This window comes from Lepus europaeus, chromosome 19 (assembly GCF_033115175.1).
Source record: "Lepus europaeus isolate LE1 chromosome 19, mLepTim1.pri, whole genome shotgun sequence".
NCBI lineage: Eukaryota > Metazoa > Chordata > Mammalia > Lagomorpha > Leporidae > Lepus > Lepus europaeus.
The window spans coordinates 66,876,548-66,899,529 of record NC_084845.1 but is presented as its reverse complement, the minus strand read 5'-3'; the positions used below and the strand labels follow the sequence as shown (position 1 = coordinate 66,899,529).

General features: G+C 55.7%; 1 protein-coding gene across 1 annotated transcript in view; it reads right to left on the bottom strand.

Annotated features, from left to right (window-relative positions):
• Window positions 1-22,982, bottom strand: part of PLCG2 (phospholipase C gamma 2) — a 141,726-nt gene that overhangs the window by 72,662 nt on the left and 46,082 nt on the right. The window contains exons 3-5 of the mRNA XM_062176292.1: window positions 9,687-9,830; window positions 6,060-6,153; window positions 5,362-5,409 (exon numbers count right to left, since the gene is read on the bottom strand). Coding sequence (XP_062032276.1) covers window positions 5,362-5,409; window positions 6,060-6,153; window positions 9,687-9,830 — 286 coding nt within the window. The remainder of the gene's footprint in view (window positions 1-5,361; window positions 5,410-6,059; window positions 6,154-9,686; window positions 9,831-22,982) is intronic.

The window sequence follows — 22,982 nt, the reverse complement described above, 5'->3', positions numbered from 1 at the left end:
ACGGCAGGGGCCACACCGCAAGAGGCAGCAGGAAGAGGGTCCTGACCCAGCCAGGGGCCCAGGGCAGCACATCCCAGGCCAGAGGGAAGGCGCGGGTGCCCTCAGGAGCCCAGGCTGCAACAGTGCAAAGGAACCGACCCACTCCAGCAAGAGGCACAGGGAGAGGGCTCGAGAGCCCCTGCTGCTTGGGACCAGGGGAGCAGACGCAGGACCAGGGTGTGAGAACCTGAGCACCCAGGCCACCGGCCCTAAGGTCTCTCTTTCGAAGGTAAAAGCAGGGCCGGAGTGGTATGGAGGCCCCACGTCCCTAAGTGAGCCCCTCCCTCACTCCGGCGCCTTGTGAGACCAGGCTGCCCCTGGCCTGAGCGCACACAGCACACCATTGCCAGCAGCTCTCACGCTCAGCCCTTTCTGGGACTGGACATCAGATGGACACAGTACCCCGCACCCCACTCCCTCACCAAGGACACATCTCTTCCCAGGAGCAGCCCACAGCCAACGAGCAGTCTGTGTGGAAGCTGAGGCCGAGTCCTGCGGGCTCAGCTCAGCTCAGCTCCCTGGGGCTGCTGGGGAGCTGTGACTCCCCCAGGGAGCCTCCTGCATTCAATCCCACATCTCAGACCATGCTGCCTGGGGAGCAACCTGGGCAGTGGGTCAGGAACCAAAATTAGGAAGCCCACCACCCATCACGGGCCACCCACAGCACTTCCCTTTTCCTGGGCAGACAGCAGTAAGCAATCACAGAGCTCCTCCCCTTTCAGCCCAGCCAGGACCCTTCAAGCCTGCATCCCGAGAGCCGCCCGGAACCCACCTGCCACTCTGCTGCTGCACGAGCACTAACCCCAGCCTACGCCACACACACTGGCAACAACAGACATTTATGCCAAGTGTCGGAGTCAGGCACCCCGGGAGGCCGGGCTAGCCTTTCCTTTCCCAAGAGGAAACTGAGGCACGGAGAAGGCAGAGCATTTGCCCCGGCTACACAACCGGGACTTGTCAGAGCTTAGAGCCAAACCCCAGGGCTGTGCCCCAGAGCTTCCCACGGTGGCGGAAGGAGTGCTTCACCTTTGCTGCCCGGCGTGCAGCCGTGAGCCCTTGAACACGGCTTCTCCGGCTCAGGAGCCGCACTTTCTATCTAATTTCCATTAACAGTTTAAACAGCCATGCGTGATTAGAAGGTCCCACAGCAGACAGGGCTGGCTCCTCCACACACACAGCACCCGGATCACCTGGGACTGCATTAAAATGCAAATTCCTGAGCCCTGCCCAAGACCCACCAAATCAGAGACACCCATGGCAAAGCACCCACGGCAAAGCGCAGGACGAACCACGAGATTCTCTGTGGCAGCCTCTGCACGGGTGTGGCCAACACTCCCCAGGCAATTCTAGTGGGCAAGATCCCGGACCGGTGGCCCAGGAAACCTGTGTGCACTGGGCCCACACCTGCCTCCCGGAAGGCCCCACTCAGTCCCCTCACAGTCCCTGGCAGGGCTGAAGGAGACAGAGAAGTGCACAGGATGGGGTTGTGACACGGTGCACTAAGACACCACCTGGGAAGCCTGCGTCCCAGACCACAGTGCCTGGTTTGAGTCTGGCTCCTCTCTGCTTCCAATTCAGTTCCCTGCGATGCATCCTGGAAGGGAGCAGATGGTGGCCCAAATATCTGGCCCAGCCACCCATGGGGAAGACCTGGATGGAGTTCCTGGTTCCTGCCTTCAGCCTGGCCGAGACCCAGCTGTTGCAGCCATTAGCCATTTGGGGAGTGAACCAGCAGGTAGAAGATCTCTCCCTCTGTCTCTCAACTGTATGTGTGTGTGTGTGTGTGTGATGTTGCCTTTCAAATTAATACATTTTTTAAACAGTGGCATGCACACTCCAGGCATGCAAACTCACAGGAATATGCTCAGATGTCAGGGCAGAGGAGGGAAAGAAACAAGTGCAGCAAAGCCATGACAAATGCAGAATCCTGTGCACTGCGGTGGGGGTGCACAGTGGAGCCGCCACAGTGGCAAACACAGTTACCATGTGACCTAGGGATTCCATTCCTGGGCACACACAGAAAAGAAGTGAAAGCAGAGACTCGAACAGGTGTCTGCACACTCGTGTTCACAGCAGCACTGTGCACCATGGCCAAAAGGTAGAAACAACCCAACTCCACGGCTGTTAAGTGAACAGACACAATCAGCACGTGCACCTGCTACAGCGTGGCGGGACCCTGAAGACGTCTCACTAGGCAAGCCGGACTCAGAAGGACAAAGGACACAGCACTACACTCACAGGAGCTGCTCAAGTTACTAAACCCTTGAGATACAGAGCGCAGTGGCCAGGCAGAGGGCGAAGGGGCAGGTACTGCTCAGTAGCAACGGAGCCTCCTTCCGGAGGGAAAGTTCTAGAAGTGGATGGGGCAATGGCCACACACTAGCTGAGTGTCCTTTACCCTCAGAACCATGTACTGGCAAACAGAAAATGCAGAGTTACAGGTGTATTAGAGCATAAAGACAAATTAGGCTGGTGCCGCAACTCAATAGGCTAATCCTCTGCCTGCAGCGCCGGCACACTGGGTTCTAGTCCCGATCGGGGCGCCGGATTCTGTCCCGGTTGCCCCTCTTCCAGTCCAGCTCTCTGCTGTGGCCTGGGAGGGCAGTGGAGGATGGACCAAGTGCTTGGGTCCTGCACCCGCATGGGAGACCAGGAGAAGCACCTGGCTCCTGGCTTCAGATCAGCGCGGTGCGCTGCCCGCAGCGCACCAGCCGCAGCGGCCATTGGAGGGTGAACCAACGGCAAAGGAAGACCTTTCTCTCTGTCTCTCTCTCTCACTGTCCACTCTGCCTGTTAAAAAAAAAAAAAAGACAAATTTTTCAATCTGCTTTTACTTGTCTATTTTCCTTTCATTTTAAAGGCAAGGAAACAGTTCTCCATTCATGGGTTCACTCCCCACATGTCCAGGCCTGGGCCAGGCCAAAGCCAGGAGTTCCATCGGGGTCACCCCCATGTGGATGGCAGGGATCCAACTACCTGAGCTATCACCACATGCCTCCCAGGGCATGCAGTGCAGGAAGCTGGAATCGGGAGCAGAGCTGGGACTCGAACCTGGGCATTTGCATACAGGACTGGGGCATCCCAAGCGGCTACTTAACAGCTGCACCAAATCCCTACGCCACCTTCGACGTCTTCAAATGGGGAAGAGAAGATTCTGCACGGCCACAGCTGTCACCAGCACGAGTGTCCTTAGCAAGAAGCAACGTCAAAGCCCTGACCGTGAGCCACAAAGCCACGCATCACCCCTGGGGAGGACACGGGCGCAGGAGCAGCTGGCCAGCGGTGAGCTGAGCACCCACAGCGGGGGACCCCACAGATGCCGTTCTGCAACTGGAGGAGTCGAAGGGCGGAGAGGGCACCTGGGCCAAACGAAACGCCTGTTTTGCTGGCCCTGCCCAGCCAGACCGCCCCGAGCCTGCCTCCGTCACCTCCAGGCGGCCCCTGCTTCTGTGGCGCCTCTGTTTCCCATCAGGAAACGCGATTAGTCGTGGGTGGCAGGAAAGGGAGGCACCTTGGCCGCGCAGAAGCTGCTGGCTGGGTCGTGGGCTCCTCGGTGAAAGTCTCCTTTGTGAACCGGCTCCCAGCCTCAGCGAGGGCTTTCCGCTCTTCCCAGGCAGGGTCAGCTCCCGGGAGGGAGGCAGAGGGTACACAAGCAGGGGCCCAGCAAAAAGTGGCCTGCACCTAGTGCAGGCCCCAGACCAGCAGGGCTCGGACAGAGCTCCATACAGGCCGTGTGAGACTCACCCGGAGCAAGAAAGACAAGAGAGAATTCCGTGTTGTGCCCACAGGCGGAGATGCCCATGGGTGGAGATGCCTGCCTCACAGCCAAGACCTCGAACCCTTGCCAAACCGTGGGGGAGGGGACCCAGGGCAGCTCCTCTGCCATCCCTGCACCAGTCTCAACCCCAAACACCATGGTCGGCTGAGGAAGACAGCACCAGGGGACGCACCATGCCAAAGGCTGGGAAAGACCAGCACGTGCTCACTCCTCCAACCCTGGGTCTCATTCGCCCCACCTCGGGGACCCCAGCAGAGGCCAGTGGGGGAACAGACAGGAGGGGGAAGAAGGCAGAGGAAGAGGGAGCATGGGGTGAGCTGCCGGCTGGCCTTTAACCACCTCCTGGCGAGCAGTTCCAGCTTCTGCCGTGAGGCCGACGTATCACAGACCACAGAGGACGCCCTCTGACATGGGCCAACCATGGTCACCTTGAGATTCAAAGGCTCTCGGGAAACACAGCGGGGGCTGGGGGGGGACACAGCGGCAGGGGGAGGGATTTAGTTAGCACCTCCCACGTGACAGCCCCACAGCTAAACCTGCATGGATAAAGGGAAAAGCAACTGCTCCACAGGTAGCTCCGATGGGAGGCTACAGAGCGCCAGGGACCGGGACGGCGAGCACTCAGCGGTGGCAGCACTGGGGCTCTGTGTGGTCCATCAGAACCGCATCATCGCCTCGGAAAAAGCAAAGCCTAGAGGACGGCACGCTCAGTGGCACCCACAGAACAAGCAACGCAAATGTCGCAAAACGCACACTGTCACCCAAGCCACCAGCTCAGCCAAGGCCGAAGTGTGGAGGCGCCATGGGAAGGGACACAGGCTCCCTGGAGGTGCAGGCACACACAGACGATGCCACCTCTCCAGCCACCACACTGGACCGGTGATGGCTCTGCTGCTACCACTGCCTCCCCACTCACGCCCACCTCCCACCGTGGCCCGGCAGCATTATTCATGGTCGTGAAAGACCAGGACACCTCTGTGCCCATTAGCAAGGAGCTGGTTTCACAACTTAGTTTAAGGAAAACCCAAAACTGCGTGGTTAAGAAGAAAGCTCCGTGTGTTGGTGGGGAGCGTCTCCGAGAGGCACCGTGGCATAGACGGCTGAGCAAGCTGAACCACATGTGCTCACACAGCCCTCGCAGCTCTGCCCGGCCCTCACGCCGTGGCTTTTAGCTCTAGCCACTTCATGGCTAGTCCCTCTCCCACCACACAGCAAGGGCAGGTGCCTCACTGATGGCGTTTACTGCTGTATCCCCAGAGTGTAGGAGATGCTCAAATATTTGCAATGAGGTTCAGATGTCCCATGGCAGAGACGGTCCATCTAGCCTGGAATTTTCCACCAGAATGGAGACTCCCCCAGGAAGAAGCTGCTGTGGCCACTGACCCCAGCACGTCACGGGGTACCGGCCACTTCGCAGGTCCAACCTGACCTCCTGAGGACCTTGCCCACCGAAAAACATGCCCCAACCCTCCTTGGAACACTTAAGGAAGGGAGTAAGGAGAGTCCATGATGAAGAAAACGGAATGTACGTGAACAACTCTTACCTGTTCCTTCTGGTTTGATCCACGGAGTATATCTGCTTCCTCAGCCAACTGGGAAGATTAGAGACACGAGAGAGACAAAAAGAGGGAGTGAGACAGCCGTCTGCAAGTCTAGGTGAGCTCTGGGGGTGAGGACAAGGGGGACTAGAACAGAAAGGATGGGCCTCCAACTCTCCAAGGCTGAGCCCTGGCGGCTGAAGTGCCCCACCTGAGCCAAGCGGGCTTTCTTTAAACTGACAAATAGCTCTGCTGATAGTGGCTGATTGCAAAATGCTGGTATGAAAAGACAGTGCACAGTGGGGCCTTTGGGCTACCGGGGGAGGAATCACTGGTAGCTCAATCCCACCCAGAGGCCTGTGACACTGAAGGGACAGTCCCGAGAGCACCGTCCTCACCCACGAGGGTGTGACAGCTGGGGACCATCCTGGCACCAAGGAAATCCTTTAAGAGAACGGCTCCTCCCACATCCCCAACACACAGCCAGTGGACAGCTCCAGTTCCAATGCAGGGCTCACCCCAACACACCAACGTGAAAACCAGCACAGAGGGCCACACCACTGGGCACCCAACTGCATCCAAGACACTCAGTGAGCCTCCAAGAGGCAGCGTCCCATTTCTCTGCCCTTTAGTCCGTGCTGGCCATGGAGAGAAGAAATGAGTAGGTGAGCAGAGACAGACAGAAACGGGCCAAGACCACGTACCTCTCGATGATGGTGGGCGTGGACGCACTCATCACTTCCTGGTGTAAGATCTTCAAGCCCGAGAGCCATTTGATGGCATCCTCTTTGGAGTCAGCTGCAGCGAGGCGCGGGGACAGAAGTGCTGTGTTAATTTCTGGCAAAACCTCAGCTTACAGACCTGAGACCCGGGCAGGCTGGGAGATGGCAGAAGCCAGGGCCTGTTTCTAGTTTTGCAGGAGGGCACCCAAGAAAGCAGCTCCCTCACTCTTTCCTGGTTCGCATCCGAGACAAGGCCACACACACGTGACGCGCTTGCTCCTGCAGTGGTCACAAGCAGGCTAATCCCCGTGCCCAAACGAACTTGACACATGGGGAAACCAAGTCTGAACCGGGTTCAGTGATACGTCCAAGGCCACCAGCCTCCAAGGGGCTGACATGGACTGGACGTTCGTGACCCCTCAGAATTCAAATGGTGAAACCCTCATCCCCAACAAGCTGGCATTCACATGGGGGGCCTGTGGAGGGTGACTGGGTTCAGAGAGGGCCATGAGGAAGAGACCTCCATGAAGAACAGGAAGCAAGACCACGGCCCCCTCGCTATCCAGGCACACACAGAGGAAGGGCCCTGCGAGCCCACAGCACGAGGGCAGCTGCCTGCAAGCCACAGGAGAGAGCCCTCCCCTGACCCAGCTAGGGGGAGTGCCTTAACCCGCACCCTGGGCTTCCAGAACTATCAGGAAACGCCCGTCTGTGTTTCAGCCACCCAGTCTGACAGCCAAGGCAGACTCAGACCGGGGCAGACCCAGGATTTCACCCCAGCATCCACGCCCCTCGCCTGAGCGCACCCCGAGTTTGTGGGCCAAAAAGGTGAGGAATTCGAGCCCAGGCACTGGGCTCCAGGGCAGGGGATCTCAGCCAGGCTCCTGTGGCAGAAGGGTCTTTGCAGACCCCAGTGCCTGGGTCTCATCCCAAAGGAGTGAAATCAGAAGACAGAGGTGGGGAGCCGGGCACAGGGGGAAGTTCCACATCCCTGGGTATGCTGCCAGCATCCTGTGCCACTATCAAGGACCACACACGTGGGGGCTCCAAGTAACACAGGTCCCAGCCCTTCGGTGCTGGAGGACGGACAGCTCCAAGGGGTTCCTCCTGGGATCCCTGGGCGAGGATCTGGCCCCTTGCCTTTGAGAGGCCACTCACACCCTGTGGCTCCTGTCCCCATGTCACCCTGACGGCTGTTTTTGTCATCACAGCTCCATGTCTGAGGCCGACTCAGCCGTGTGCCTCTTACAGGGCCCCTTGTGATGACACTGCAGCCACCCCATCTCGAGACCCTTAATGTAACAACACCTGCCAAGCCCCCTTGTCAACGTTGGATAACAGCGGCCAAGTTCAAGGCTGCAGGATCAGGACATGGATGTCTTGGGAAGACGTGACTTGGTCTCCTACAGGTTCAGAGCTTCAGCTTTTGGTTTTGTTTTACCAAAGAGTTGTAGCTCTTGGTCCTAGGCCTGAGGGCATCTGAGCCCTGAGCAGCATCAGCATCTCTCCTGTTTCCACTGAGGCTGGGGTGAGCGCTGGAAAGCAGATGGCCCTAGTGGCCATGGGAAAGCAGGGACAAGCAGTGGTTAACAGCTGGGCATCTGGGGACAGATCACAGCCAGGGATGATCATAGCTCGCAGGGACTGTACCACTGCACCATGTACCACTGCACGCCCCAGGCCTCACGTCCTCGCGGTACAACAGAAGCAGCTGTGCAAAGGCGTGGCCGAGCTGCATACGTCTCCTCGGCACCAGGGACCTCGCCGGTCTGAGCCAAAGAGGTTCCCAAAAGCTCACAGGAAAGTGCAGTTGGAAGACGCTGCGACTCCTCAGGTACATTCACGGCATGCCCGGCGCACTGCTTTTACTCGTCCCACGTGGAAGGGGAGAAAACCCAGGCTCGGAGGGGCTCAGGGCCGGTGCCAGAGCTGGGAGTTGGGAGATCCTGGTCTGGACCCTCTCTGCCACCTGAGGGAGCCCAGAATGGGCCAGACACCAAAGCTGGCATCCTGGGCTCCCATGGTCTCCCTTCCAGGAGCAAGGGCCCCGGCTCAGCCTTCAGTGAGGCCGAGGGCACGGGGCCCTGAATGCTCACAGGTGTGAGGCCCAGGTCTCCTGTCCCACCTCTCCCGCCCTCCACACACCACGAGCGTGACATCCGCTCAGCACTTCCCATACCCAGCTCCCTACGTCCCCGTCTAGGGCCCGCACTGCCCTCTCTCTCCCCTCCCAACTCCTACTGAAGCCTCAACACACAGTTCAAAGGTCATCTCTGCACCAAGCCTGCCGTGGGACGAGGCACCCTGAACTCGCAGAGCGCACGCTGCACCCACTACACGGGAACGGCAGCTCTCACTGCAGGGCACTGTGGCTGCCCGTGCACACGTGGACAGTGAGCCTCCTCAGAGCAGCAATGGGGTCTCACCCATTGCTTTTTTTTTTTTTTAAATATCTATGTGTTTATTTGAAGGACAGAGTTAGAGAGAAGGAGAGACAGAGACAGAGACAGAGACCTTCCATCTGCTGGTTCATGCCCCACATGACCACAGCAGCTGGGGCTAGGCCAGGCTGAAGCCAGGAGCTCCATCTTGGTCGCCCACATGGGTGGCAGGGGCCCAGTTACGTGAACCACATTCTGCTGCTTCCCCAGGTGCATCAGCAGGGAGCTGGATCAGAAGTGGAACAGCTGGGACTTGAACCTGGTACTCATCTGGGATGCTGGCATCGCAGGTTGCAGCTTACCCTGCTGCATCCCAGTGCTGGCCCGTTACCCATCCTTCTAACCCTGCTGAGGGACCCACGCTCACAAGACGCTTGGTGGAAGGATAAATTCAGACGAGGAAGTCCTATGTGACTCTACATTAAATGTCTATCTCTCAACTATCGGTGCCCTCACTTCCCTGGTCTGCTTCCAACAGTATTTATTCTCTCTCATCAGTCATGATTATCAGTTTAATTCCAAGTCTACAAATTCTAGGACTGGACCTGAAAGGAACCACAGCTTCTGCCTCTGGGCAAAGCACCTGAACTTCCTCACAGTGCCATTCCCGCCTCCTGCCTCCTGCTCAGTGACAGAGTCACAGGGATGGCCAGAGACTTCACTGAGAGACACACAGGTCTGTGTGTGTGCCCACATGCACACCTATGCAGGTGCACGCACACATACATAGGTACACACAAGCGTGCGTGCAATGCCAGATCTCGGGACAGTTCCTATGGGTCAGCGTCAGGTTTGCACTGCAGCCTGTGCTGATAGAAGGCAGCTCTCATTTTTCTCCTGACAGAACCTGGCTCACACTGGTTACAACTTCTAACCTTTAACTCAGCTCTTGGCCCAAGCCAGCCAGATGCTGAACACACTCCTCATTTCCTAGTGAGAAAGGCACCATCATTCTCTGTGTGCCACAGCTGGGCAGCCTGCAGCTCAGAGAGGTTAAGTACCTTGCCCAAAAACGCACAGCCAGAAAAGGGGCAAGGCTGGGATTCAAATTCTGGGCGCCCCAAACACCCACGAGCAGACAGGCAGCTGGGAGCACCGCAGGACTGGAGAGCCCCCTAGCGGGGAACCGAGGCGCGGCGTGGGAGACAGCCCAGGAACAGGCACCCACCTGCCAAGCTGAGCGTGCTGAGGACGAACTGGGTGCCGTACAGGATGGTGAAGCAGCAGTCTTCTTTCTGGCGCACTGCTTTCGCACGCTCGAAATCCTTGGAGTTCTTCCCCGGGCGGATTTCCTTTATTTCCATGATATCCACTGAAAGGACATTCACAGGAGCCAATGAGAAGCTGGAGCCCACTCCGCCTGGGGACACAGCCACACCCAGCCCCCAGAAGACACCAGAGCCATCTCTGCACCGGAGTCTCCACTCAAGCTCAGGACCAACTCCTGGAGGCCGACAGAAGGCCAAGGGCCTGCCCGGATGTTTCCCACTGGCCCCAGGCCCTGCAGGATGTCGGGTGTGGGACTGATCCAGGGACCAGCACGTGGCCCGGGCTGCACCACCAACATCCTCTTGGGATGAATGTAGCCAGGGCACCTGGTGACATCTCCCCCACTGGTGCTGCTCAGCTGGGACTAACAGGGACCATCCTGCTGCCCCATGAAGTCCCTGGGTCCATGGGGCTAGAAGGCCATTCCACCTCTGGACTGTGCTGCTCACATTGAACCACTAACTTCTCTTTTCCACTTAGGTGAGTGTGAGATCGAGGTCTGGTCCCTTGTCCTCCAAGCACTGGCTCCACCATTTCAGTACACTGGTCAGAGAAGCGAGGCCCAGAGGCCCTAAGAGTGGGGAAGGAAGTCCCAGCTGCAACCTAGAACCGCAGCAGTGAACAGCCGAGTCCAGACAGGTGAAGGGGCGTTGGATCAGAATCTTCCACATTCATCACGTGCAACATGTTCTGACATCTGTGTGCACTGTGAAAAGGCTCAGCTGAGCCGCTTAACACACGCATGGTCTCAAATCCTTATTTTTTATTTTATTTTCAGCAGACACTGAGAATCTACTCTGGGTGATTTCAAAAACGCAATGCGCTGCTCTCAGCCACACTCAGCAAACACACTGCACGAGGAGGTGCTCTGGAATGCAATGGAAACGGCCGGAAAGGCTCGCCACCTTTCCCACACCTGGGAGCCAGCGGGAGGGGCAGGGAACTAAAACTGAGGAAAGGCAGATGGAAGGAACTGGAAGCTCTCAGCTTCTCACCACAGCCCCAGCTCCGCAGACCACAGTTCTGGGGACAGCTCAGGAGGTGATGGGAGGAGCCGTGAGTAAGCAGAGTACGGGCTACGTCCCACCTGCGCATGGTCACAGGTGCCGAGCTCTCTATGGCTGATACTGTTAGAAAGCAGAACCTGCACCCAAATAAAGACAAAATTTGTTTACAAGATTTTAGCTATTTATTTGAGAGGCAGAGTTACAGACAGATACAGGGAGAGACAGAAATGTCTTCCATCCGCTAGTTCACTCCCCAAATGGCCACAACAGTCAGAACTGGGCCAATCCGAAGCCAGGAGCTTCTTCCAGGTCTCCCACATGGGCGCATCGGCTTGAGTCAAAACTATTTCCAGACAAAAGGTTTTCAGAATCACTTAGCAACTGTGGTGGCCCTGTCCCGGGGTACAAGGTATCTCTAAACTTTGGTGGGGTGAGAGGTGGGGCTGGGAGGATGCCCCCAATCTCCACCCAACCCACAAACCAGAGGACTTCTTTCTCCTCTCTCAACACAAACAAAATCCAGATCCACCTGGCACGCTGAAATTCCAAACTTTCTGGAAGGAAATCGACACAGCCGACTTACCTGTGTTAGCAACTCCCTGGGGACCATCAAGGTACTCAGGTGCCTGGGCACCATCAACCATACCCAGCTGACTACCAGCCACGAGGCTAGACTTTAAAGCAAACATTCTTGTTCTTGCTTTAAACATTTATATATTGTTTTCATTCTCATCTACTTGAGAGACAAAGACAATCAAGTGTAACGATTCTTTCCCAATGAAAAGTCTCCAGGAGGAAATCTAGCAGCTGTGTTCCTCCTTGTAGCACAATTATAATAAATGATAAATTTTGCATAAATTACAATAAAAATGCAGCATGCATATACAACTAAAGACATTTCCAGACAGTGCAACACTGTCTTCCAGCAAAGTCTCATCATTTTTACTCTGCATCTGTCCACGGCTACTGGATTCCGTGGTCCACCACAGTCCAGGACACAGCAGCCTCCTGACTCACATCCACACAGCAGGAAGCCAGCCCACGGTCATCCTTGTGAACACACACACTCAGCGGCCCCACTGCTCGGCACCGAACATTCCTGTGATACCCCACTCCTGTCAGGACTCTGCTGACCTCTGCCAGCCCAACTGTGTGCCCTTGCCCCCATTACCCAGAGATGCCAGCCCCTCTCACGGGCTCCAGTGGGTCCCGCTCACTCCTACCAGCCACAGGACCACTCTCGTCCAGGTCAGCTGCAGGCTCTCCCTTCCAGTCTCAGCTCAGTCACCAGCAGACTCAGAAAACCTCCCAGTTCCCACTTCTACACAGACCAAGCGCCTGTTCTCAACACACTTACCAGTGACAAGCAATTATCCAGACTCACCACTCTTTTCCTAGACCGTCAGCTCCAGGCAGGCAGGCACTATGCACACTTCCCCTCCCTAAACAGAGTGGCTAAGGCACAATGGGGCCCAATCAACAGGTGCCAGGAGAGGAAGGGGACAGAGAGATAAGGGCACAGACGGGCTGACCTGGAGACGGGACAGAGAGGAAGCAGGCAGAGCAGACGGGAGCCCAAGGCAGGTCGAGACACACAGATGAGACAGGAAACAGCCAAGATACAAACAGTGCCAGACAGAGGCAAAGACAGAGACCCGGCGGAAAGAAGGCACAGGAGCCACGGCAGCAACGCCAGCAGCCTGGGCATCCACGCCTCTCCCGCTGCCCGGCAACAAGCGCCCTCTGGAGCCGGTCCTGCCCAGGAAAGGAGACCAGGCGTCAGCACAGCATCCAGGACCACCGCATCCAGCACCGGCCACCTTCCCCGTGCCTCCCACCTGCTCCCTCCCTCTTCTCCCTGGGGAAGAACCGGCGTGTCTGTCGTGTGTCTGTCAAGAGCCTCTCTCTCCACTGAGCTGCCGCTGCTCCTCTGTGGAGATGAGCTGAAACTCCCGTGGGTCCCTTGCTAGGCTCTTTGTCCCATCCCACCGAGCGAATCGTCTGCTCTGCCACCATCTCCCTGTCTTGATCATTGCTGCCTCATACTAAGTTTCGACCTTAGGCACTGTCCTTCCTCCAACGTGTTCTGCAGCACTGGCTTTGCTAGTTGAGCTCTTGCGCCCTTCCAGAAAGACGTGCGGGTAACTGCTGAGGGCTGGGACGCGGTGCAGAGGTCTCACCATGTCAGAGTTCCTGGGTTTCAGTCCTGGTTCTGCTTGTGATTCTCGATTCCCACTACAGCCCACCCTGCGACACAGCAGGTGCTAAGTCAGGTATCTGGGGCCCTGCCACCTACGTGGGAGGCCCAGAGTCAGCACCAAGCTCCTGGCCCAGCCTCAGCTGTCGTACGCATTTGGGGAGTGAACTAGCAAACAAAAGGTCAGTCTCTGTCTCTCTCTCAGTCTCTGAAAGAGTTGAAAATAATCTTTAAAAAACTTGTAAAGAGTAAGCTGGAGGGCGGGCATTATGGAAAAGCAGGCAAAGCCACCACTACAATGCTGGCATCCCATATGGGCACCGGCTCAAGTCTGGGCTGCTCCACTTCCGATCCAGCTCTCTGCTAATGCACTTGGGAAAGCAGTGGAGGATGACCCAGGTGCTGGGAACCCTGCACCCACGTGGGAGATCCAGAAGACGCTCCAGGCTCCTGGCCTCAGACTGGTCCAGCTCTGGCTGTTGAAGCCATTTGGGGAGTGAACCAGCGGATGGAAGATTGTTTTGTCTCTCCCCTTCTAACTCCGCCTTTCAAATAATAAAATTTTTTAAAGAATAAGGTGAATTCTTGTCAATAGACACAGAGAACTTGCTGGGATTTTCTGATGTGATTTTTAATCAAAAAACTGAATTTGTTGTCAACCTGTTTCCTGGCATACAACTCATAAAATCCTCGAGCCCTCCCCCGCCACAACACACACACACACACACACGTGGCGTCACATGCACTCAGTGCAGTGAAGACAGGGAGGGAAAAACACCTTGGTTTTTCCTTCCTCAAAGGTGAAGCATTTTTATGTTGCTTTGAGTGAACGAGAACGGGGAAAACAGTTTGGCCTGCTCCTGCCTCTCTCTCTTCGGCTTCGACTCACGTTGTGCTGAATCTCAGACCTGGGAGAGCTTTTCCTACCCTAGAACTTGGGCTGTCTGTCCATCCATCATCCATTGACACGTTACCGTAGCCAGGCGGTCTGCTGGATGTGCAGACACGGGTCTCATCCTTGAGAATAAAACGAAGACCTCAGTCACAGAGTGGGGCACTGACTGCGCGCTGGGCACACTGATGACACTTTGCACAGCACGGAGCTGTAGGCTGGTTCCCTGAAGGGAGACCCTGAGGCAGGGACCCTTGCCCAGGTATCCACTGAGGAGCACAGGGGCAGGAAGGGGCTGGAGGAGAAGCTACACAAGCTCTCAGTCGGAGGAGCAGGCAAAGGGGCTCTGGAGCATCACTGACCCCGGAGAAGTGGGTCCTCATGGAAACTGGGAGGCTAGCCTCTTCCCCAACCTGTCAGCGAGACCCTGGCTGCTGTGTGCTGCGGGGACTCCCTCCCAGTGAGCCACAGCAGCCAACAGCCCAGCAGCTGGGAGACAGGTGAGCAGGCCTGGTAGCAGGAAATGGGTGGGGCATAGCAGCATCCTCTGTGCCAGCTCGCTCTTCCTCAAGTTACCACAGGGCAGGGCTCACAACTGCCCTTCTCAGACAAATGCGGGAGGCGAGACATGGAGAAGGGAAGATCGTGGCCAAGGTCACCAGCCAGCAGGTGGAAGAGCCAGGACAGGGACCTTGACTCAATGCCAAGCAGGTGACTCCAGGAAGCAAGAGAAGAACCTGCGCCCCGTTCCCTCCGTGCTCCCACTACAGGCACACACACACAGCTGCCTCTGGCCCACGGATCTCATTTACATGGCCGCTCAACATGGCCTTCCTTCTCCACCTCCTGCATCGTCACACCCACCCCACGAAGCTCTGCACTGGCACTCAGCACCATCAGTGGGGACGGACTGATCCATTTACCTGTGCACCTGCTCCCTCTTCCTCTAAGACCTGGGAGCACAGGATTCATGCCTGTCTCACTCACAAGCTCTGGAGTCAGAAATACCACCGCCCTCCCTCCCTCCCTCCCTCCCTCTCCAGACACACACACACACACACACAGACTTCAAAAAGTTCATGGAAAATGAGTTTTGTCTTTGAATTTCATTTTCCACAAACTCTTTCTTAAAGTTCGGCTTCTTTTAAATTTTTTTGAAATTATCATTTTATTTGACATTCACAGAGGGAGAGAGATCTTCCATCTTATGGTTCATGCCCCTAACTCCCGCAACAGTTGGGGCTGGGCCAAGCTGAAGCCAGAAGTCCAGATTTTTTTTTTGGACAGGCAGAGTTAGACAGTGAGAGAGAGAGACAGAGAGAAAGGTCTTCCTTTTCCATTGGCTCACCCCCCAAATGGCCACTACAGCCGGCACTGCGCCAATCCGAAGCCAGGAGCTTCCTCCTGGTCTCCCATGGGGTGCAGGGCCCAAGCACCTGGGCCATCCTCCACTGCACTCCCAGGCCACAGCAGAGAGCTGGACTGGAAAAGGAGCAACTGGGACAGAATCTGGCGTCCCAACCGGGACTACAACCTGGGGTGCCGGCACCGCAGGTGGAGGATTAGCCAAGTGAGCCGCAGCGCCGACCAGAAGTCCAGAATTTAATCTGGATCTCCCACACGGATGACAGGGGGTCCAAATACCTGAGCCATCACCTGCTGCCTCCCAGGGTACACATCAGCAGGAAGCTGGAGTCAGGAGTGGAGATGGGACTAGAAGAATCCAGGTACTTATGGGATGTGCGCATCCCAAGTGGCTTCTTAACCCAACACCCACTGTGGCACAAAGTTTCTGAATTATTCTTATATAGAAAATGGGTTTACTAGCTTACAGTCATGTACCATAAAATTCATCCATTTGAAATGTACAATGAGCTTTTTTTAAAGATTTTATTGATTTATTTGAGAGGTGGGGTCACAGGGAAAGAGAGGGAGGGACAGAGGAAGGTCTTCCATCCACTGGATTACTCTCCAAATGGTGCAATGGCTGAAGCTGCACCAGTCCAAATCCAGGAGCCAGCACCTATGTGAGTAGTCCTAGTTCATTTTTCCCTCTCTGGATCATGATAACAAGTCTACAAGTAATGGCTTCTAGAGACAGATAATTTAGAAATTAAAGGGAGGAGACCTCTACATGGAGAAGTAAAGTGTGTGTTTAATACAGCACGGTATTCCTTAGGTACGTTACAGGCTACTTTAAACCATGTGAGTCGGGGCCAGTGCTGTGGTGCAGTGGGTTAACGTCCAAGCCTAAAGCACTGGTATCCCATACGGGCGCCGGTTCAAGACCCGGCTGCTCCACTTCTGATCCAGCTCCCTGCTGTGGCCTGGGAAAGCAGTGGAAGATGGCCCAGGTCTTTTGGCCCCTGAATCCACATGGGAGACCCGGAGGAAGCTCCTGGCTCCTGGCTTTGGATCAGTGCAGCTCCGGCCATTGCAGCAAATTGGGGGGGCGAACCATCGGATGGAGGACCTCTCTCTGCCTCTCCTCTCTCTGTGTAACTCTTTCAAATAAAAATAAATATTTTTTAAAAAGCCATGTGAGTCACACCCCAACATGGCTACGTTTCCATGACAGTAGCAGTGCCGACCACGCTGGACAGCTTTAACTGGGTATTTGAGAGGCATGTTCGTGTGCTTAAACTAGGTATCAGAACTTCAGGAAATCTTGACATGATCCACCTGTTCTGGACATTTCATGTCCACAGACTCATACACAATGTGGCCTTTTGTGTCTGGCTTCTCTCCCTTGGGACAACGCTTTAGCCTCGTCCTGCTGTAGCTCGGGTCAGCGCTTCACTCCTCTCTGATGACTCGCACTCCCTGTATGGACACAACCACGTCTGATCCATTCAGCACTCAGTGATGGACGTCGGGCTGTCTCCACCCACTGCTGCCATGAACATCCTCATACAGGCATGTGCTTGAATGCCTGTCTCCGATCAACTTGGGTCCATCCTAGGAGGGAGACCAGTTCTGTCCCCACCACATGGATGCAGGGTTGACAACGGTCCACGTAGGGTCCCCCATGCCACGGGACCATCTTGCCACCCAGGCCAGGAATGGCACCCAGCCTGCAGCTGACACCTCCTGGGATGAAAAGGTAGCGGTGGAGCCACCCCCCACCCCTGCCAAACCCTTCAGAGCCATTACAAGGAATCTTCAAAAATGGAAATGTGTATTATGGGGAAAAAAACTATGCAAGGATCTCACATTTTTTGGCACCAAAACCTAATTCCATTTTCCATGAACTTTCCTAAGTGTCCTCCTATTGGCACTTCCCAGGCCTGTGGGTGAGGGCCAGAGGCACAGGGGTCTGCCCAGCGCCCAGAACCGCTCCCCCCCCCCCAAACACACACAACCTGACGGCCAGAAGCCCTGGGCGGTAGGAAGGAAATTGCTCACCAGCCACAGTGGTTTTTGTTCAGGCATCTTTGTCGACATGTCTAGCACCTGATCCTGCATCAGGCAGGCTCCCCAGCTCCGAGCTGACCCCACCACCCACAGCGGGCAGAGCTGTGTGGGGCAGGTAAGGCCACTGCGCTCCAGCAGGTTCATCCAAACCCTCGTTCTGTCTTGAGGTTAAGATACGAGTGCTGAGGTCGTAAGCTCAGTGCCAGGGGCCCCACATCGGGAGCAGTGGTGCGGCCAGTGAGTCCATGAGCAGCCTGTGCACCCAGCTCGTCCACCGACCGACAGCAGGTGGCTCTGGGCACCAACTTCACTTCTCTGGGCATCAGTCTCCCTGCGTGAACATCCAGGGCCATGACAGTACTTAGTTCAAGGTGCTTGGTGAGGATTACGTGGCGGGGAGGGGGGGGGGTTGAAAGAGTACACAACAATGTTGAGTAACAAAGATGTAGAAACATCTGCACATTTGTGAAGTCTAGTTTTTAAGTCATTAACGCAGCCTAATAAAGCTGGATACATGAAAAGGCATAAAAAATAACACAGGGTCTCAATTTGTCCATCATGAAAACCGAGGCAGCCATCCTTACAAACTAACGTGGGAAGAACTCTGTAGTCACACATGCAAACAGGAGACCGGATGGACATACCTGTGTCTGTGTCCACCCATACACGCACACAAGTACACATGAGGATGCTTCCAAAAGTGCATGGAAAATGGAATTTTGGTGCAAAAAAAAATTTGGAAATCCACAGGTTTTTTTTTCAAAATATGCATTTTCCGTGAACTTTCTGAAGGCCTTTTCTAAGTGTGCATACTTACTACACACAGGTGTGTATCGCTACTCGAATTCTCATTGTGTGCACATCCACTATCACCTACAAACGTTTTTGACCCAAGACACACCTCCAGATCCCACAGATGCGTGGAAGGGTCCACAGAGCAGGTGCACACCACTCTGTGATGGGACAGGAGCCCGCCCGGCATCCCCCACGCTGAAAACCATCGAGCCCTGAACCCAGTGCCCCACTCGCCCTCAAATCCTTCCTGAGCCTGGCATTTGCTCCTGACAAGCAAACAACCACCAGGCTCCGACTTCAGCGAGACGTTTTGCATTTCTACAGATCATTTCATTGTGATTTCCATTACAGCACAAGTGGTCCGAGCAGAGAGGAAACCCTAAGTCAGAACCATTCCTGAACACTGTCCGACACCATGCCTCTCTGCAAAGGCGGTCAGTGCCACTCGGGCACCAGCCAAGTAGGTGCTTATGGCTACAGGGCATCCATACAAAACAGCAGGACAGAGGGCTGCGTGCAGGTTCTCAAGAGTGTTAAGTGATGCTGAAGAAATCGGTCGGGGTGTTGGAGCAGTTGGCAATGCATCAGAAATTTCTATCTGTGTAGTATGATGTAATCAATCCACTGCTCTAACAAAGCTGCTCTCCAACACGTTTTCAGGAACACGTCTGGCCTAAGGAAGAACGCCCATGTATGCATGAGTGCACACGTGTGTGTAAAGGCGTGAGAAAAGATACCAAGAGATCCCCTCCAATGGGCTGACTGCAGGCATCACCAAGGGCAATGGGGAGGGGTAAGCAAGGGCGGGGTGGGGGCTTTGTCTGTGCCTGCTCGGAGGTGTGCTGAAGGCACGCAGCCTTGGGAACGAGTCTGTCCTGGGCAGGCTGTGGCTGTCAGAACCGGGCCGTGCACTCCAGCACAGCTGGGCTCGGGGCAGGGCTTCCTGCTTGGAGAGCGAGATCACAGCCACAGAAGAGGCTCGGACACTGCCCTGCACAGCCCACCGCTTCCCGGCATCACCTCAGCTCCCCCCACCCCCATGCAGCCGTTCTTCCTGCCACCACGGCCCCCAAGCAGCGCCCTCTCCATCTATCACCTTCAGATACTTCAAAGGGGGGAAAGGAGGCCTGGCCCCCACACACATCTCGAAACTCGTCTCCCTTCCACCTCACCCACTGACACCTGCACTGGCAGCAGCCGGGACCCCTCTCCAAAGTCCTGTCTCCTTTCTCCTCCCACTCTGGGTCTTCAGCTTTTCTCTAGGCCACATCCAAACATTCTGGTACCCATGACCCCAGGAACACGGACGGCCTTTTCCCCAGTGCCCGCCCCCAACCACATGCTGCAGCAACTTCAACAAACCAAAAAAAAAAAAAAAAAAAAAAAAACATCTCCCCAGCAGCCCAAGCTCCAGGCTGGAAGACAAGAAGTGCAGGTACCTTCCTGCACCTGCTTGCCCCTCTTACCCAACTCCCAGCCTCCCCAGCCCCACACAGAGCCAGAGACACGATCACAAAGCAGATGGACGTGACCCTGCCCAGGGAGCGAGAGAGTCTGGGAGGGAGGACAGACATCCAAATCAGCCCACGGACGTGTGCAAATCTACACTTGCGTGAAAGGGAGCAGCCGAGTGCACCACGACACCAACCACCCAGCGAGGGGGAAGAAAGGGCGTCTCGGCTGACTTCCAAAGACTGGAACTAACCAGGGCACAGGAGCAGGGAACCCGGTAGGAAATCCTGGAATCTCAAGGCCTCAGTGCAAATCCCCGCTGTGCTCCCCAGCAGTGCCTGGGGCTGGGGCACAGCACCTGCCCTCTCGTCACTCTCCCCCAACCTGCACTACCGAGCCACGAGTGCACGCCCAAGAGAAGAGCACCAAGCGAAAGCCCGCAGCCCGGGCTAGTCTCCGTCTCGGAGGTCAGCTTAGCTGTGAGGACGGTTGTTTGTTCTCACCGCCTTCCACACCTTCCTCACCGCACTGGTTTCACTTTCAGTAAGAAGCCCCAGGGCTGCTGCTGCTGCTGCTCCCAGCCCAGGACCCTGCTCTGAAACACTGGGGCTCTGGAGTGTCTCAAAGACGCAGGCACCTGGCCGGGGCTGCATCTCCATGACAGACCGCCCAGCAGCACTCAGCACTTCAGAAGCACGGAGCACACCCGGGTGCCACCCCTGCTCTCCCGGCTGTTTGACTTGGTGTGGCTTACTTTATTCTGCCTTGGCCTCCACTTTCCCATTTGTAAAACGGTGGAATGACAGACACATCATAGGAAGAGACACCCAATGGAACTCTGTAAAATATAAACTGCTCAAGGGCTTTAGGTTACAAATCACTTTAAAGCCTGCAGAAGGGAAGTAAGGTTCCACTAAGCTTCTTTGTTAAAAAAAAAAATTAATCAACAGAGGCTGGCACTGTAGAGCAGTGGGCTAAGTCACCATCCATGATGCCAGCATTCCAAGTGCGTGCTGGTTCAAGTCCCAGCTGCTCCACTTCCAAGGCAGCTCCCTGCTAATGTGCCTGGGAAGAGAGCGGAAGATGGCCCAAGTCTTTGGGCCCCCGTCACCCCTGCGGGAGACCTGAATGAGGTTCCAGACTCTTGGCTTCAGCCTGGCTCAGCCACAACCATTGCAACCACCTGGGGAGCAGGAAGATCTCTCTCCTTCTCCCTCTCTGTCACTATGCCTCTCCAGTCAAGCAAATCTTAAAAAAACAGTCACAATAAACAAAGAGTAGGATTTAGCCTGTCAGTTACGATGCTTGGGTCCCACATGGGACCTGGGTTCAACACCTGCCTGAGGCCCCGACTCCAGTTTCTTGCTAAAGCAGCCCCTGGGAGGCGGTGGGGAAGGCTCCAGAAACTGGATTCTAGCCAACCACATGGACACCTGAGCCCAGCTCAGCCCAGGCCCAGGCACTACAGGCATCACTTGGGGCATGAACCAGAGCTACAGAGACGATGGGCAAACTCACTGGTACTTCTCTCCCCAGGGTGGGGGCAGGGAGCCCTTGCTGTGAGCCCCGTGGAAGAAGCACTGGTCATGCTCTTTCCAGCCTCCACGCCCTGCTCTGGGCCCACCTACCCCACACGGACCCCATTCCCCCAGATGCCTGTGGGCATCTTCCAGTGCCAGCGACAGGGTGGGAAGGCAGGGGCCCGAGCTCAGTTCCGTGCCAGGCTCTCAGCTGCCCGAGTTCCGTTCCTCAGTTGTTTCCCAACTCAGAGACAAAGAGAAGCTTTATAAACAGGCCCTCTAAATCCCCAGCGTGGACCACCAAATAGTCCTCTCTTGTTTAAAGATTTGCTTAGAAGTCGGGGCAGGCGGGTGGGGAGGGAGGAAGGGAGGGAAGAGAGGGGAAGAGAGGGGGAAGGAGGGAGGGAGGGAGGGAGAGGGAGGGAGAGGGAGAGAGAGGGAGAGATATCAATATTCCATCCACTGGTTCACTCTTCAAATAACTGCATTGCCCAGAGCTGGACGGGGTTGAAGCCAGGAACTTTATCTGGGTCTTCCATATGGGTATAAGGTACTAGGACTTGGGCCATCTTCCACTGCGTTCCCAAGGTACATTAGCAGAGAGCTGGATCAGAAGTGGAGCAACGGGGACTTGAACCAGAACACATAGGGGATGCTGGCACCATGGGCAACAGTTTAACCTGCTGCTGCCACCGCACCAGCCCCACCACACAAACCTTTCTACAGTCATAGTGTTAGGGTCATGTGGACTTGGTGACTTCATCCTGCTGGAAGCTAAGTGAGAACCAAGCATGCATGGGACACGGAGTATGGTCTTCCATGGTGCCCACCTCTTGGAGAGTCTGAATCGTGACGTATTTCAATTTGTAGCAGCCAAAGCTCACACTAGCACCCCCTGCCCTGTGAAATAGAGCTTCCTTTCTCCATCAAACCGAGTTCCAAAGAGCGAGCCAAGCCAGAAGTCTGTGTCACGCATACAACCGTGCAGGCGGTGTGCTGAGGGTCAGGACTTGTTCAGGCGCCAAGAGAGGACTCGCTACCTTCTCGGCAGCCCGGCAGGACATTAATCTGCTCCCCCCAGCCAAGCACCACGTATGGGAACGACACAGAGCCTCAGCAGACCAAGACTCGACTCCATGTCCACTTTCTCCCCATGTGAATTCGTCAAGTTGTTTTTTTCCATTGTGGAGCCACGTACGCTCTGCCACAGTTTCTCACGCTGTTGTTACTGGGTCATCACCGTTGGAAAGCTTCCTGCTGGTGCTGCATATCAAACTTTATTTTCCACATCAGCTCGTCTGTTTCAAAGAGATAGTTTTTTAAGATATATTTATTTGATAGAGTTGCAGAGAGGCAGATAGAGAGACAGAGAGACAGACAAAGAGAGGTCTTCCATCCATTGGTTCACTCCCCAAAGAGCTGCAATGGCCAAAGCTGGGCCAATCTGAAGCCAGGAGCTTCTTCCGGGTCTCCCACACAGGTGCAGGGACCCAAACACTTGGGCCATCTTCTGCTGCTTTCCCAGGTGCATTAGCAGAGAGCTGGATTGGAAGTAGAGCAGCCGGGACTCGAACCAGTGCCCATACGGAATGTTGGCACCAGAGGCAGTAGCTTTACCTGCTATAACACAGCATCAGCCCCACAAATAGATGTTTTAAGAATGACTTTGGGCCAGCACCACGACTCACTTGGCTAATCCTCCACTTGCGGTGCCAGCACTCTGGGTTCTAGTCCCGGTTGGGGCACCAGTTCTGTCCTGGTTGCTCCTCTTCCAGTCCAGCTCTCTGCTATGGCCCAGGAAGGCAGTGGAGGATGGCCCAGGTGCTTGGGCCCCTGCACCCACATGGGAGACCAGGAGGAAGCACCTGGCTCCTGGCTTCAGATCAGCGCAGCGTGCTGGCCGTAGCAGCCATTTTGG